The 16,323-nt window shown below is 41.9% G+C and overlaps 1 protein-coding gene across 1 annotated transcript in view; it reads left to right on the top strand.

The window, feature by feature from the left end:
* Nucleotides 1-16,323, top strand: part of map2 (microtubule-associated protein 2) — a 409,127-nt gene that overhangs the window by 357,292 nt on the left and 35,512 nt on the right. The window contains exons 16-18 of the mRNA XM_068035858.1: nt 675-822; nt 7,050-7,121; nt 8,467-8,795. Coding sequence (XP_067891959.1) covers nt 675-822; nt 7,050-7,121; nt 8,467-8,795 — 549 coding nt within the window. The remainder of the gene's footprint in view (nt 1-674; nt 823-7,049; nt 7,122-8,466; nt 8,796-16,323) is intronic.

A 16,323-nucleotide genomic window follows, 5' to 3' on the forward strand; every position in this document is an offset into this window, starting at 1 on the left:
AACCCTCCTAGATATCTGCGTTCCTCTAATTCTGGCCTCTTGTGCATCCCTGATTTTAATTGCTCCACTATTGATGGCCTTCAGTTGCCTAGGTCCCAAGTTCTGGAATACCCTGCCTACAACTCTTCACCTCGCTTTCCTCCTTCAAGACATTCCTTAAAACCTACATCTTTGACCAAGCTTTTAGTCATCTGATCTAATATCTCGTTTTGTGGCTCGGTGTCCTTCTTTGTTTTATATTGTTCATGTAAAGCGCCATGGGATGTTTTATTATGTTAAAGGCGCTATATAAATATATGTTGTTGTAGAGTTTAGCAGCACTGTGTGGCAGTGAATAGTAATCTGCTTCCCTTGCACTTACAGTCCTGATCGCTGCAGTTGTGTGTGTGAGCTTTCAGAAATTTGCTGTACTGTGAGTTTTCTAGTTGTGCCTTGCTAGTGAGTTTTAAAGCCTGCTGAAACTAAGAGGGCCCATGCAGATGGGCAGGGAGTGATTTAGTGGGTATTTGTCTATACTAGGCGATTAAGCTCACAATGTGCAATATCTCTTCAGTTGAGTAGTTCTAGATTTAATTTTCAAATGCATGGATGTTTTTTTCTGTTTCAGATCACTATTATGAAAAGAAGCTTATGCACAGTTTTTATGTAATAATGACACAATATTCTCTCTGCAGGATGCTGCAATGAGGAGCCCAGAGAAGCGTTCTGCCCTGCCCAGACCTTCTTCGATCCTGTCTACTCGCCGGGCTCTACCAGAAGAAAAAGATGCACATTTAGTTCCAGCTACAAGTCCAGTTTATTCTGCACCAAGACGACCAACAAGTTGGTTTTTGTATTTCTTTTTGTAACCTTAGGGATAGTTCACTTGAACAATATGCCCCATAATATAACATTTTCAATCACATGACACTTAAGAATTATGAAGGAAAACCATAAAACAGCATTGCCTTTGTTTTTTCTGTGTGTGTATTTTATCCTAATTCGATAATGTCAAAATGATTCTGGACATGCAACATGCTCAGTACTTTTTAATACAATTATATGTAGATAATTAATGTAAAGGAAAACTAAAACTAATGGGATTCAGTTTTCAAGGTTTAACCCATATAGTCCAACATCGCAAATATAACTTTTTCCTCCTAGGATAGTTATTTGGCTAATTATGGTTATTTCAGCTTTTAATAAAACGGCCAAGGGCCAAATAGCAACAAGTACAAAATTGTGAAATGTTGCTCTTCGCTGAACGTTGCTTAAATTTGGGTTTTCATATTGGTGTATTTTCATCAGTGGAATGACCTAATCTTCACTTGAACTACCATTGCATTTTGATCATTGTCATTAGCAAGTCAAGCTTCTATTTGCCTTAACTAATTTAAACAGCTATAAAACCTTGCTCGTTGTGGCTAAAAAAGAACAAATAAGTCAGAACGCTTTGTTACAAACAGCATTTTTTTTTAATGTGATTTAGGGGACACACAGGCCCCAATATTTACAGGGATGCAATGAGGGTGAATGAGTGGGGGCACAGGGCCACCCAGCAAGGTTGAACTTAATGGCAGGACCTCATTATCATTTGTAGATCAGCATCCTGCCTGGCAGCCGGCCAAATTGGCAGCCTGGTCAGCAGCCGGAAGGGAAAGCTGGTCGCAGAAGGCCACAGCCGGGGACTCTTGGGGATGGAAGCCAAGCAGTTTGGAGGGGGGAAGGTCGGTGATTGGGGCAGGGTGGAGCAGAGAGGAGATTGTTGTAGGGGAGGTGGGGAGGATTGGACATTGGGGCTTGAACAGGGGTAAAGAGAGGACTGCACGATCCTCCTGGCCCACAAGGAGCGCTGAGAAAGGTGCTTTCCTTGTGGAGTTAGCAGTTCCTGCCTCCTTTCTCTGAGGAAACCTGCACAGCAGCAGTGACTTTTACATTCGGTTTCCAGTTGCATTGTGGGAGCCCAATTTAACTATGTTAATGAAGTGTCCTGTCCCTCCACTTTGGTGCACTCAGACATCACAAAACCCACCACCATAAAAATAGCGAGGGCGCATGCATGGTGGGTTAAGTTTGCATTTCGCACATTTGATACACCTCTTCCTCCCACCCATTGTGGAGGTTAATATTGAGGCCAATAAGGCTATGCTCCAGATGTGTGTGAGCCTCATTAACATTGTATAATTATAAAAATGAAATCCCATGATGAATATTTTGACTTCATTGAAGCTCCGCTGCCATCATGCACATTGGTGCATCATTTGTTCAAGAAATTAATCTTCATTATGTAAAAGTGATTAGTTGTGAGCTGCTGACTTCATCCTTCCCCCTTAGTGGAATGCCACTGTAGGCACAGCCCTCATTTGAATAGGGTCTCCCATGGGACATAGCATGTCGTACAACTGGGCGCTAGGCACGGAACACAAATAGAAAGGAAAAAACAGATTGCATGCATTGAAGTGAATCTTTATTGTTTTTACTCTGAGTGGCCATCAATGGTGGCTGGAACAAGGTAAGTATGAGATTTTCTCTTGCCTCCTTGGCCCATCACTCAACCTGCCTGACCTCGATGCAAGAGCTTCAACATCCAGTACTGCTTGCTCACCTCCCTCCTCCACGTCCTCCTTGTCAGTGGAGTGTCGCTCAGTCATGTCTTCATGCAAGGCCTCCCGCCTCTGCATTGCTAAATTTTGCAGAATACAGCAGACCACAGTGAAGTGCACAACTTTCACTATAACTGCAGGGTTCCACCGGATTGATCTAGGCAACGGAATCTTATCTTTGGCTGCCCAAGGACCTGTTCAGTGATCACTTGGGTGGAGCTGTAGCAAGTGTTGTACTTCTCCTCCACTGCATTGTGGGGGTTCTTCACAGGTATCAGTTGCCAAGAGCTCACTGGCTAGCCCTTGGCCCAAAGAATCCATCCTCGAAGGCGAGCGGGGGGCCTGAAAAGCTGTGGCACCTGGGATTGTCGAAGTACGTAGGCGTCGTGGTTGCTTCCCTGAGAGCGGGCATACACCTGCAGAAACGCTTTTGGTTGTCTCAGCCCAGTTGAACGTTGATGGAATGGAAGCCCTTCCTGTTGATGAAAGCAGCTGACTGGTCCTTTGGAGCTTTGATGACCACATGCGTGCAATCTATCACACCTTGCACCTGGGGAAATCCAGCGATGGCCCCAATTCCAATGGCCTTCTTTGCCTAACTGTCAGGGTCGATGTAGTAGCACACATAGTCACTGGCCCTCTTGAACAGGGAATTGGTCACCTTCTTGTTGCAGCTGTGGGCTACTGCCTGTGATACCCCACATATGTCCCCAGAGGATCCTTAGAATGATCCAGATGTGTAAAAGTTCAGTTCCACTGTGATCTTCAAGGCCACTGGCATCAGTGACCCCCCCAAACCCCATCAGTTGCAACGTGTCCTGCAGTAGGGTGCATAAATCGGTGATGGCTTCCCTGGAGAGCCATAGTCTTCACTGACAATGCCACTTGGACATTTGGAGGTAGCTGATTCGAGTCCAGAACACAATCTGCCGCAGGTGGGCCCATTTTTGCTTTTCCTGATATATGTTAATAACTTAGACCTTAGTGTGCGGGGCACAATTTCAAAGTTTGCAGATGATACGAAACTTGGAAGCATTGTGAACTGCTAGGAGGATAATGCAGAACTTCAAAAAGGCAAAGACAAGCTGGTGGCTTGGGTGGACAGGTGGCAGATGAAGTTCAATGCAGAGGAATGTGAAGTATCCATTTTGGTCGGAAGAACATGGAGAGGTCCAATTCTAAAGTGGGTGCAGAAGCAGAGGGACCTGGGTGTATATGTGCATAATAAAGGCCTGCTACCTGACCCGAACCCAACGGGACCCGACAACAAGTGTTGGGTTCGAGTCGGTCACTCTTCCGGGTCCGGCTTCGGGCTGGGTCCAGGTCGGGCACACATAGTAAGTATTGCATTTTGCTCTGCTGGTAAGTGTCAAAAGTTGAAAAGCCTACCTGAGCTGGGAGTCCGGGACATCATCGCGCTCATGCCGCAGCTTCCTGCAGATTCGGAATGGGAAGGTAGGTAAAGTGAACGTTCCGGTGGCCGGGTCGGGCTCAGGAAAAGATGGAGGGACTTGGGCCGGGTCGGGCTCGTGTCCGATGTGGTTCTATTGGGTTCGGGTCAGGTTTTTTTTTCCTGACCTTAGCAGGCCTTTCGTGCATAAGTCATTGAAGGTGGCTGGACAGGTTGAGAGAGCAGTTAATAAAGCATACAGTATCCTGGGCTTTATTAAGAGGGGCATAGAAAACAAGAGCGAGGAAGTAATGTTGAAATTATATAAGACACTAGTTTGGCCTCAGCTGGAGTATTGCATCCAGTTCTGGGTGTCGCACTTTCAGAAAGATGTGAAGGTATTGGAGAGAGTAGAGAGAAGATTCACGAGAATGGTACCAAGGATGAGGAACTTCATTTATGAAGGGGTTAAGTAGAAACAAATTGAGTTTTAGAAAAGCATCTCAGCAGAATATAACAGTCAGGTTGAGAAAAGAAACAAACATACTGCCAGGGTAAAGGGCAGGATTAGGGAGCGAAGTTTGGAGCCAGGGCCTTGAGGCCACTGTTTACATGGAAGGTTGGTGTGATGGGAAACAAAGAGATAATAGGCTTGGGTTGGAGCCATCTTGTATGTGCATTGATAAGGTTGAGGATGTTAATTGGAATTTCTAATCACCATTATTTTATGATCAATCATATCAATCATCCGTTGTTTGAACACATTGCATGAGAAGAACGGTATATAAGTTTGTGCTCTTGAATGTAAAGTCAGAGTATTACCTCAGAATACCTGAGATGGTAGCTTTCCCTGTGTACGCTTGAATAAACGATCGAACAACCTGTACCTGAGTCTCCTCGTGTGGTGATCGAGTTGTCCCACAACAGTTATGAAGATAGAATGGAGAAGTTAGGACTGTTTTCCTTGGAGAAGAGAAGGCTGAGGGGTCTGGACAGAGTAGATAGAGGTAAACTGTTCCCACTTGTGAAAGGATTGAGAGCGAGACGGCACAGATTTAAGGTAATTGATAAAAGAAGCAAGAGTGACATGAGGAAAAACTTTTTCCCACAGCAATTGGTTAAGGTCTGGAATGCACTGCCTGAGAGTATGGTAGAGGCAGGTTCAATTGAAGCATTCAAAAAGGAATCAGACTGTTATATGAGAAGGAAGAATGTGCAGGGTTACAGGGAGACGGCGGGAGAATGGCATTAAGTGAATTGCTCTTTTGGAGAGCAGGTGCGGACACGATGGGCGAATGGCCTCATTCTGTGCTATAACAATTCTGTGATTCTTGGCATGGTCCACTGCTGCTGCTCTCGTCTCTTGTCATGGAGCTTCACGGCCAGGCACAGCTGCCTCTTGGCCTTCCATCAGAAGTGGCACATTATGCATTAGGGGTCCAAAAAGACAGGGTGTGAGAGACCCATGCTAAGTGACCAGTGGGCCTCCAGAGCACTGTAGATGCAGAGGCAACGCTGCCTTGGCAGCTGTGCTTTCTCTGCTTCTCTCAGCAGACTCCCTGATGGCCTTCAGTGCTCACCCTTACTGATAGCTGACACCCTCATCCAGCAGTATGGGCAACCAAACATCTCACAACAGTTTAGACACCCGATATAGCCACCCAAACCCAAGATGGCCGTCCCCCAACCTTGCAGACCACCCGAGATTCTGCTCAACCGGCACTCCCAACTGAGACCCTGACACCCCCCACCCCCCCCCCCACCCTCTTGCAGAGCACATAGCACTATATGCCAACAATGGCTGTGCTCTCTCCCTCCACTTATGCAGTGCTGGTCATGGCCCGCCTCAGTACCGCCAGCTTTCAATGGTTGAAAATCTGAAGGTACACAAGGGCCGCCACCGTCCACTTAATCCTATGTCCCACAATGAATTGTGATAAATTCGATGCTAATGTATTAAAAGTAAGTGTTGTACAATTTAAATTCGATTCCAGTTGCATTGGGGTGGGATACCATCTTGGTGCTTTCCCGCCACTGACACCAGATTTCCAGGTGGATGCTTCCAACACAATTATCCAGCCCCTGCACCGCCATTCCAGCTCCAAACAGCCATACTAAATTCAGCCTCTAGAGTGTGCTATACAACAGCATAAACTTGTATTTATATAGCGCCTTTAATGTAATGTACCAAGGAGCTTCAGAGGAGCAAAAAAGCAAAATTTGACACTGAGCCAGATAAGGAGATATTAGGGCAGGTGACCAAAAGCTTGGTGAAAGAGATAAGTTGTTAAGGAGCGTCTTGAAGGAGGAAAGAGAGGTAGAAGCAGAATTCCAGGAAGGCCTTGACAGATTGAAGGTACGGCCACCAATGGTGGAATGATTGAAATCTGGGATGCTCAAAAGGCCAGAATTAGAGGAGTACAATATCGCAGAGGGATATAATAAATTCAAGAGGTAAAGAAATATTATATGATGCAAAGATTCACGGGATAGTCTATGTATAGAATAAAACATGATAATGAATGTTAGTTTTGTTATATATAATGTGTTTTCACAAATAATTACATTGCTTTGAATTTTACTGTAAGTACGTGCATCTATGAAGCCAGAGTAGGCACAATATTGTGCTAAACTGAAGAGTATTTACTCTTTAGTTCATTTATGGTTAATAGATGGAAAATGTTTCTTTTAAAGTTGATATTTAAGGTATTCTTGAGGGGCAAAATGGTACACAATATAGTTCAGAGACATGATTCAAAACACCTTTGTTGCTGTGTTAAGATTTATTGTTACCCTCCAATTTGTTTTTTAAACAAATGGTGCTATTTCCAGCAAAATAATTGATATTTAATTTGAAATAGCTGAAAAAAGTATACTTTAAATTTAGTTTAACTCACCGTGCTTTTGTGTCTGTTTTACTTAAGTTGAAAATATTAACTGCAAATAGCATATGGTACACATGTTGCAAGCATAATCATTTTCATCAATATATTTTGAAAATCTAATCTCTATTCTTGTACTGATTTATTTACATAAAATGAATGCATTCTCTGTCTATCTCCTTTATCCCCTTACAGCTATAAGGACTGAACCAAGAAATGATCAGAAGAGCCAAGGAATGACCAGATCGCGAGCACATGCTAGTGCAGGTAGCCTGTAGTCAGTGGTGGCTCTGCTCCCGCTGAACTCTTTTAAAAAATTATCAACTATATTCTGCGTGAAAAACTTGATGTAGTTCAAGTGGAGCATTCAGAGCCATGACTCAATGCATAATAAAGGTATTCTGCTTTAAAATTGCACAGAGCATGAACAGACTTGGAGACCTTTCAGAATTTGATGCATAACGTGGACCAAGAAACAATGTCAAAAATCCATTTTTTAAAGCATTTTTCTATTTTAATGCTATAAAACTATGTATTAGAGTTGGAAAATGCTTCTTAAATTAATTAGTCTGTGTTCTATAATAAATTCTATTAAAAGATTCATTTGTTACGATCAGGTGAGAAGGGGTGTGGGGTTCCCTCTCAGCCTTTGCCTGGTTTAACTGTAACAGGGTTTATTTTTAAAACACTGTGTTTTTAGCTCCACCTCAGTGAATCCTTGTTCACTGCTTCAATTGTGAGGCAAAGAAATTGGACAGGTTTCCTTAGATTTAAACAAGAAAGGTAGACGTTTATTAATCTTAAACTCTAATCCGATCAACAACTACAAATATGTGACCCGACCACGCAAGCATGCATATGCGATAAACACACATGCAGATAGAGACAAAAAAAGTTCAAAGAATAAAGGGGAAAAGTTTGAGGCAATATCTGTTAGCTGGTTACTGTCCTTTGAGTTCAATGTGGAGTCTTTGGTTGCCGATAAATCCTCCTATTCGTAGGGGCCCAGTTCACGCTTCAACTTGTTTCGATGTCGAAGTCTTTTCTCTTTTGAGGTGTACGTGTCTTCTGTGGGTCCAGTGGCTTGGGAGAAGGTGAGAGAGAGAGAGCGGCTTCCTTGTTCCAGCTTCAGTTACACTGCCTTCTGTTCCTTTCTGTGTGGCACGATTCTAAAAAACCCAGGTTGTCCAGCAGGTCAGTCATTGACTAGCTCCTTATTTGGAACAGTCCTGCGAGGTTTGTGGATTGCATTACCTTAGCAGTCTCTGGAATGCGCTTCCTTACACCTTCAGTGTCTGGTGATCAAAATACATTTGGGTTAATTGGAGCAGGGAATAGTCCTTTGTCTCCACAAGCAGTGTCTCTTAGTTTGCAAATGTCCCTCCAGCTCAGTGTCTGGTGATCTTCAAACAAGTCATTTCTTCACTCCAGCAACAGTTTAAAATCAATGTTCATATGACAAAATTAATATGCCTCATTCTTGGCAGGTGGGGGTCTGCATGATATTATATTAGTTAATATCATATCTGACCAATTTTTATGGATAATATTTATGTATAAAGGCTGTACTATTGCTTTAAATAAAAAAATATGTTTTATATATATTTTCAAGGATCTGAATCAGGTCGCACCAGGTCAGCAAGAAGCGGCACTGCCACACCATCCACTCCTGGATCAACTGCAGTTACACCTGGCACACCACCCAGCTATTCTCGCACACCAGGTAGCAGGACCCCTCGAACTCCCGGCACTCCTGGTACACATAAATCTCCCATTCTTGTGCCAACAGAGAGGAAAGTGGCAATTATCCGCACTCCTCCAAAATCTCCCCTTACTCCGAAGCAGCTCCGGGTGATCAACCAACCAATGCCAGATCTGAAAAATATCAAATCTAAAATTGGATCAATTGACAACCTAAAGCATCAACCCAGAGGAGGGCAGGTATGAGGATAGAATATTATTCCATAAAATAAGCTGTGTAATTTGATAGAAATCATGGTAGAATCCATACAAAGCTTTGTTTGAAGGAGAAAATATCAAAACAAGAACTTTAAATCGACAACACTGCACTGAACTTTTATTCCTAATAACAGTGTCCTTTAAGTGTAGATCATTGTACATTATAATGCTAGTACTGGACTCACAGTTGTTTATCTGGTAATAGAAGATGCAATGTCCAATCTAAAGGAGCAGTAGCACTTGTTTCCTCAAGTTTATCGCTGAAAGAAATGGGCATTGAGATTGCAATTAGCGTTTGTATAAGAAGGGGGTAGGAATTAAACTGGAATTTAACTCCACAAACAAAAGATAGAGCTTTGAATCTAAACTTGTAGATTACAAGCCTTGATATCAAGGCCGAGCTGATTAGAGAGAGCCAATATTTATTGTAAAGAGTAGGTCATGTCGATCGAACCTAATTGAATTTATTGAGGAAGTAACTATAGTAGACAGGGGACGTCTGTGGATGTAGTTTGTATGAACTTCCAGAAGGCATTCAGTAACGGTCCACATAAGAGACTGTTCGCAAAAATTAAAGCTCATGGAATTGATGGAAAATTATTGACTTGGAAATTGGTTAGGCGAAGAAAGTTGCAAAGAGCCCGGATAATGGGTATGTACTCAAATTGGAAGAAAATGACTAGTGGTGTCCAGAAGATCTGTGCTGGGGTCTCAACAACTCACTACTTTATTAATGACTTAGATAACTCATTAGAGAGCCATGCATCCAAGTTTGTTGTTGGCACCATAATTGATAGCATAATAAATAGTGGAGATGGGAGCATAAAATTACAAAGCAACATTGATAAATTAAGTGAGTGGGCAAAACTGTGACAGATGGATTTCATAAGAACATAAATAGGAACAGGAGTATGCTATTTGGCCCTTGGAGCCTGCTCCGCCATACAGTAAGATAATGGCCAATCATCTACCTCAAATCCACCTTCCCCATGAACTCTATATCCCTTGATGCCCTTAGTATCCAAAAATCTATTGTTCTCTGTTTTGTGTCAGTCATGGCTTAATTGGTAGCATTCTCACCTCTGAGCCAGAAGGTTCCAGGTTCAAGTTCCACTCCAGGAACTTGAGCACAAAAATCATTCTTGTGACACTCTTGGTTCCCCAGTCTTTCCACAATGCTTTCTGTGTCTTCTAATAAGAAGACAAGATACAAAGTATTTGTTTAATGTCACTACCATTTCCTTATTCCCCACTATAATTTCTCCTGTCTTTGCCTCTGAGGGGCCCACATTTACTAATCTCTTCCATTTTACATGCCTATAAGAATCTTTGCAGTCTCTTTTTATGACTCTTGCTAGTCTGTTTTCACTGTCTTTACCTATCTGTCTCATTTTCCTCATTTAAGACACTTCAACCAAGCTTTTGGTCATCTGACTTAATATTTCCTTCTATTAGCTTGGTGTCATATTTTGTTTGATAATTCCCCTTTGAAGCACCTTAGGACATTTTATTATGTTCAAGGCACTATAAAAATACAAGCTTATAGATGTTATTGTTTATCAATTTCTTGGTCACCTTGAACTGATTTTAAAATCCTCCCAATCTTCCGGCTTACTACTCTTTTTGGCAACATAACCTTCTTCCTTCATTCTAATACTAGCTTTAATTTCTCTAGTTAGCCATGGTTAGACAACTTTTCCTGTAGGAAATTTATTCCTTAAGGAAATGCATATTTGTTGCAAATTATGAGTGAATTATTTAAATTTCAGTACAGGTTAGTTTGAAGTCATCTATTTTGAACCAAAAAAGGATCGATCTGTGTCTTATTTTGATTGTGAAAAGCTAGAAACAGTGGATTTCTGTGAAGATTTAGGAGTCCATGTATACAGATCACTAAAATGTAGTAAATGCAAAAAGTAATAAAGAAGACTAAAGAGGGCTAGAACACAAAGAGCCATCCTAGACCGTCTCTTCTATCATCATGCCTTCTTTTAAGTAGTCTGCCCTCCCAATTCCCAACCCCAATCCTTCATCAGTACTTCTTAACCTTCCTGTTCTCTTGCCACTCATCAGGCTTGATTCTCTCTTAGCTAAGCCTGCAGCTTCACTTTGTGCCTCTCTTGGCATCATCCAAAGGGCTTATCAGGGCACTTGGCACTGGCTCATTATAAGCAGTAACCCCAATTGCCCAATACTACTCTTTCGACAAACTTACTAATAGTGCTTTATGTAATCCAGACAGATCTGATGGTAGATGGCTAAACCAGTTGTTTGTGTCCCTTGGACTTAAGGGAGTGAGATGAGGGCCATACAATGGGAGGACAGCCAGGGTGAGAGAGAGAATGATGATTTTATTGATGACTAGGGCATCAAAGGTGGAGGTGAGAGTGTAATTGCAGAAATGGTGTGGCAAAAGACGGGCCAAATGCTAGACAGTTGGAATTTTGAAATTTGTAAGTAAATTGGGGAGAGTTTCTTCCAGGGGCAGATTCTCTACCGCCCACAAAAGTATGATAAACATTTTCTCACTAAGATATCTTCACTGCTTTCCTCCCGCAGCCTCTACACCAAACAACTTCTCATCCTTGCTGATTTCAGCTTCCATCTCAACTTATCATGCTCTCTCTCCTCAGAATCCACTACCCTCTTATCCTCCCTTAATCTCTCCCTCCATGTAAACTCTCCAACCCATATTCCTGGACACTCCCTTGACCCTGTGCATCCACTGGGGGGTAATCTTGCCAATCTCTTATCTGTCCAATTCACCCCTCCCACTGCTTGCCCAGTGTACGCTGCCAGCGGATGAGTGTCACCACCCCTCTAGCATCTCCCAGAATGTCCATTCACTTGTGAACAAGGCCCTTGCCATCCATGAACTTATTGTGGATGATTGCATCATCATAATGGCCTTAACAGAAAGATGGCTAAAGGGTGGTGACACCTTAAGTTATAATCAGAAAGCCAGTTGGTGAAGGATATATTTGGAGTGAACCTTTATACACTTTCAGGACCCTAAAACAACAGTTAAACAGTCTGTGTCAATTTACAGGGGCATAAGTGAATCCCCAGTTCATGAAACACAATTAATATACAATTTACAGATTCCCTTTTTTCTCGTTAAATAAAAATTAGTATTTATATGTAAAACAAAATTTCAAAACTTCAAATTAGGGCGGCGCAGTGGTTAGCACCACAGCCTCACAGTTGCAGCGACCCGGATTCAGTTCTGGGTACTGCCTGTGCGGAGTTTGCAAGTTCTCCGGTTTCCTCCCAAGTGCCAAAGACTTGCGGGTTGATAGGTAAATTGGCCATTGTAAAAAAAAAATTGCCCCTAGTGTAGGTAGGTGGTAGGAGAATTGAGGGAAGGTGGGGATGTGAGAGGGAAAATGGGATTAATGTAGGATTAGTATAAATGGGTGGTTGATGGTCGGCGTGGACTAGGTGGGCTGAAGGGCCTGTTTCGGTGCTGTATCTATGACTAAAACAAATTCAACCAAAAACCTCTATATACTGTACAAAGCATTATATCTCTTCAGTATGCCCATTGTACAGAATCTCACAAAAATGTTTGACAAATAGAATCCCATATCCACTGCTTCCAAAAGAGCCAGTGTTTCAGCAGCCAAAGTACTTTCTACAACACTTTTTATTTTCTTAGCTTCCCAAGCTAAGGGACAACATTTCCCATTTTCACCCATCATATATATTATGAAACCAGAGGCACTAGAATTCCCATCAGAAAGATTAGCATGTGAAGCATCGCTAAAAATGGTTTCATGTTCCTTGGATCACCTAAGGATGGGAACTTGAGGACGCAATTCTGCAGATTGTTTTAAGGGCAAATTAAACGTTAAAAAAAATTCTCGACTTTAATAAAAGTAGAAGATGCTGGAAATATTCAGCAGGTCTGGCAGCATCTGTGGAGAGAGAAACAGTTAACGTTTCAGGTCGATGACCCTTCATCAAAACTTGAGAAATGTTGTTAATAAGATTAGAGTAGAATTTAAAATTGGGAGTCAGGTTTGTAGGGTTTTTAAATAAATTGGTTTAGATATTAAGCAAAGTAGGTCTGGAATAACTTTAAATCAACAAGCCTATTTAGAGAGCTTAGGGTTTTTCAACATAGTACTTAACTGTGACACTTCAAAACTAGCATCTGGTCTAGTCTGAGTGCCCAACCAGTTCAACTGACCAATCAAGCTTTGCTCTTCTTTAGATATAATATCCTCTTTCTGTGAGGACCCAGTAGGATTCGCCAGGTTATATTTAAAAGCCCCACAAGCCTGACTCCCAAGTTTAAATTCTACTTTAATTTTATGAATAACATATTTCTCAAATTCTGTAGTACCACTCCATAAGAAATCAGTAATATGCATCATGAAGATGCCTGAAAGTTTTCCTATATCATACCAATAAAACATTGTGGAATCTGCTTTTAATTGAGCACAACCTGTTTTCAGCAAAACAGACCACTGGGAATATAGAAATAGGAGGATAGAACGGATGGCATTAGGGTGTATAATTAGAAAGGAAAAACAAGGTGCATAAAGGACTGGGAGAGACAGATAACACTAGAGTAAGAAATAGTAAAGCATTAGGTGGGGACAGAGTAAGAGGGAATGCAATATGGTCCAAATAGGTTTACAGTGCATGTATATGGACACACGGAGAATGGTAAATAAGGTTGGTGAGCTGCAGGTGCAAATAGACAAGCGGAATGTGATGTTGCGGTGATAATGGAGACCTCTCTCAAAAAGGGGCAAGACTGGCTACAAAATGTTCCTGGATACAAGGTGTTCAGGAAAGATAGGGAAGGAATGAAAGGAGAAGGGGTGTCAAAATTTGATTAAGGAGAATATTACAGTGCTGCAAAGAGAGGATGTTCTAGAGGGGGCAAGGACAGAATCTAGTTGGTTAAAGCTAAGAAACAGTAGAGGTACCATTAGACTACTGGGTGTTTTCCCTAAGCCACCAACTAATGGAAAAGATATAGAGGTAAACATTTGCAAGGAAATTGCAGAGAGGTGCAAAAACGATAGACTAGTTATAATAGGGGACATTAGTTATCCTGATATAGACTGGGATAGTAATAATATAAAGGGCAGAGGGGAAGAGTTTCTCAAGTGTGGCCAGGAGAATTTTGTAGATCAATATGTTTGCAGCTCAACAAGGAAGGAGGCATTACTGGAACTGGTTCTGAAGAATGAGGTGGGTCAAACAGATCAAGTGGCAGAAAGGAAATATTTAAGGGACAATGGTCATAGTATTATAAGTTTTAGGTTAGCTATGGAAAAGGACAAGGACAAATCCAGAGTAAAAATAATTAATTGGAGAAGGGCTAATTTCATTGGGGTGAGAACAGATCTAGCCCAGGTAAATTGGTCAGATTAGCCCAGGTCAAAGATTGGCAAGCAAAACTTAATGGAACAATGGGCTGCCTTAAAAGAGGAGATGGTTTGGGTACATTCGAGGTACATTTCCACGAGGGGGAAAGGTAGGACAAACAAAGCCAGAGCTCCCTGAATAATGGAAGAGATAGAGTATAATAGGAAGCAGAAAAAGGGGATGTATGACAGATGCCAGGTTGATAATACAGGTGAGAATCAGGCTGAATATAGAAAGTTCAGAGGGGAAGTGAAAAAGTAATGAGAGAACCAAAGAGAGAATATAAGAAGAGTCTGGCAGCGAACATAAAAGGGAATCCATAAGTCTTCTATAGACATATAAATACTAAAAGGAGGTGGGGCCAAAAAGGGAAATAATGCATAGAGGCAGAGGGCATCGCTTTGGTACCATAATTTGCATCTGTCTTTGCCAAGGATGAAGGTGCTGCCAAAGTTATAGTGAAAGAGGACGTAGTTGAGACACTAGATGAGCTAAAATTGATAAAGAGGAGGTATTAGAAAGGCTTAAAGTTGATAATTCACCAGGACCAGATGAGATGCATCCAAAGATGCTGAGGGAAGTAAGGGTAGAAATTGCAGAAGTACTGGCAATAATCTTCCAATCCTCCTTATATATAGGGGTGATGCCAGAAGACTGGAGAAGTGCAAATATTACACTTTTGTTCAAAAAAGTATGTAAGGATAAGCCCATCAATTACAATAATAAAAGCAAAATACTGCGGATGCTGGAAATCTGAAACAAAAACAAGAAATGCTGGATTCACTCAGCAGGTCTGGCAGCATCTGTGGAAAGAGAAGCAGAGTTAACGTTTCGGGTCAGTGACCCTTCTTCGGCCATCAATTACAAGCCAGTCAGTTAACTTTGGTGGTGGGAAAGCTTTTAGCACTGACAATCCAGGGCAAAATTAACAGTTACTTGGACCAATTAGATTAATTAAGGAAAGTGAGCACAAAATTGTTAAAGGAAAATCGTGTTTAACTAACTTGATTTGAGTTTTATAATGAGGTAACAGAAAGGGTTTTTGAGGGTAATGCAGTTGATGTGTACGTGGACTTTCAAAGGCGGTGATTAAGTAGCACATAACAGGATTATCGGACTGGAGGAAGGTATACAGTGGGGTTCCCCAGGGGTTGGGACTAGGACCACCACTTTTCTTCATCTATATTGATGACCTAGACTTGGGTGCAAAGGGCACAATTTCAAAATTTGCAGATGACACATAACTTGGAAGCATTGTGGACCATGAAGAAGATAGTGATAGACTTCAAGAGGACATAGGCAGGCTGGTGGACTGGACGGACACGTGGTAGATGAAATTTAATACAGACAAGTGTGAGGTGAAACATTTTGGTAGGAAGAATGAGGAGAGGCAATATACAATAAAGGATCCAGTTCTAAAAGGGGGTGCAGGCGCAGAGGGATCGGGGGGGTATATGGGCACAAATCTTTGAAGGTGGCTAGGCAGGTTGAGAAAGCAGTTTATAAGATATATGGGATCCAGTGCTTTATAAATAGAGGCATAGAGTACAAAAGCAAGGGATTTATGATGAACCTTTATAAAATACTGGTTTGACCTCAACTGGAGTTCAATTCTGGGCACCACAGTTTAGGAAGGATGTAAAGGCATTAGAGAGGGTGCAGAAAAGATTTACAGGAATGGTTCCAGAGATGAGGTACTTCAGTTACGTGGATAGATTGTAGAAGCTGGGACTGTTCTCCTTAGAAAAGAGAAGATTGAGAGGAGATTTGGTACAGGTGTTAAAAATCATTAGGGATCTAGATAGAGTAGTTGGGGGAGAAAATGTTCCCATTGGAAGGGTCGAGAACTAGAGGACACCGATTTAAGGCAAATGTTAGAAGAACTTTTTTTCACAGCGAGTGGTTAGAATCTAAAATGCACTGCCTGAGAGTGTAGTGGATGCTGATTCAATCATGGCTTTCTAAAGGGAATTCCATAATTATCTGAAGAAAACTAATTGCAGGACTACGAAAAAAGGGCAGGGGAATGGGACTAGCTGATTTGCTCTTGCAGAGAGCTGGCATGGCCACTAAGGGCTGAATGGCCTCCTTCTGTGCTGTAACCATTCCATGATTCTGTGAGATC

Source organism: Heterodontus francisci, chromosome 7, assembly GCF_036365525.1.
Source record: "Heterodontus francisci isolate sHetFra1 chromosome 7, sHetFra1.hap1, whole genome shotgun sequence".
Lineage (NCBI taxonomy): Eukaryota > Metazoa > Chordata > Chondrichthyes > Heterodontiformes > Heterodontidae > Heterodontus > Heterodontus francisci.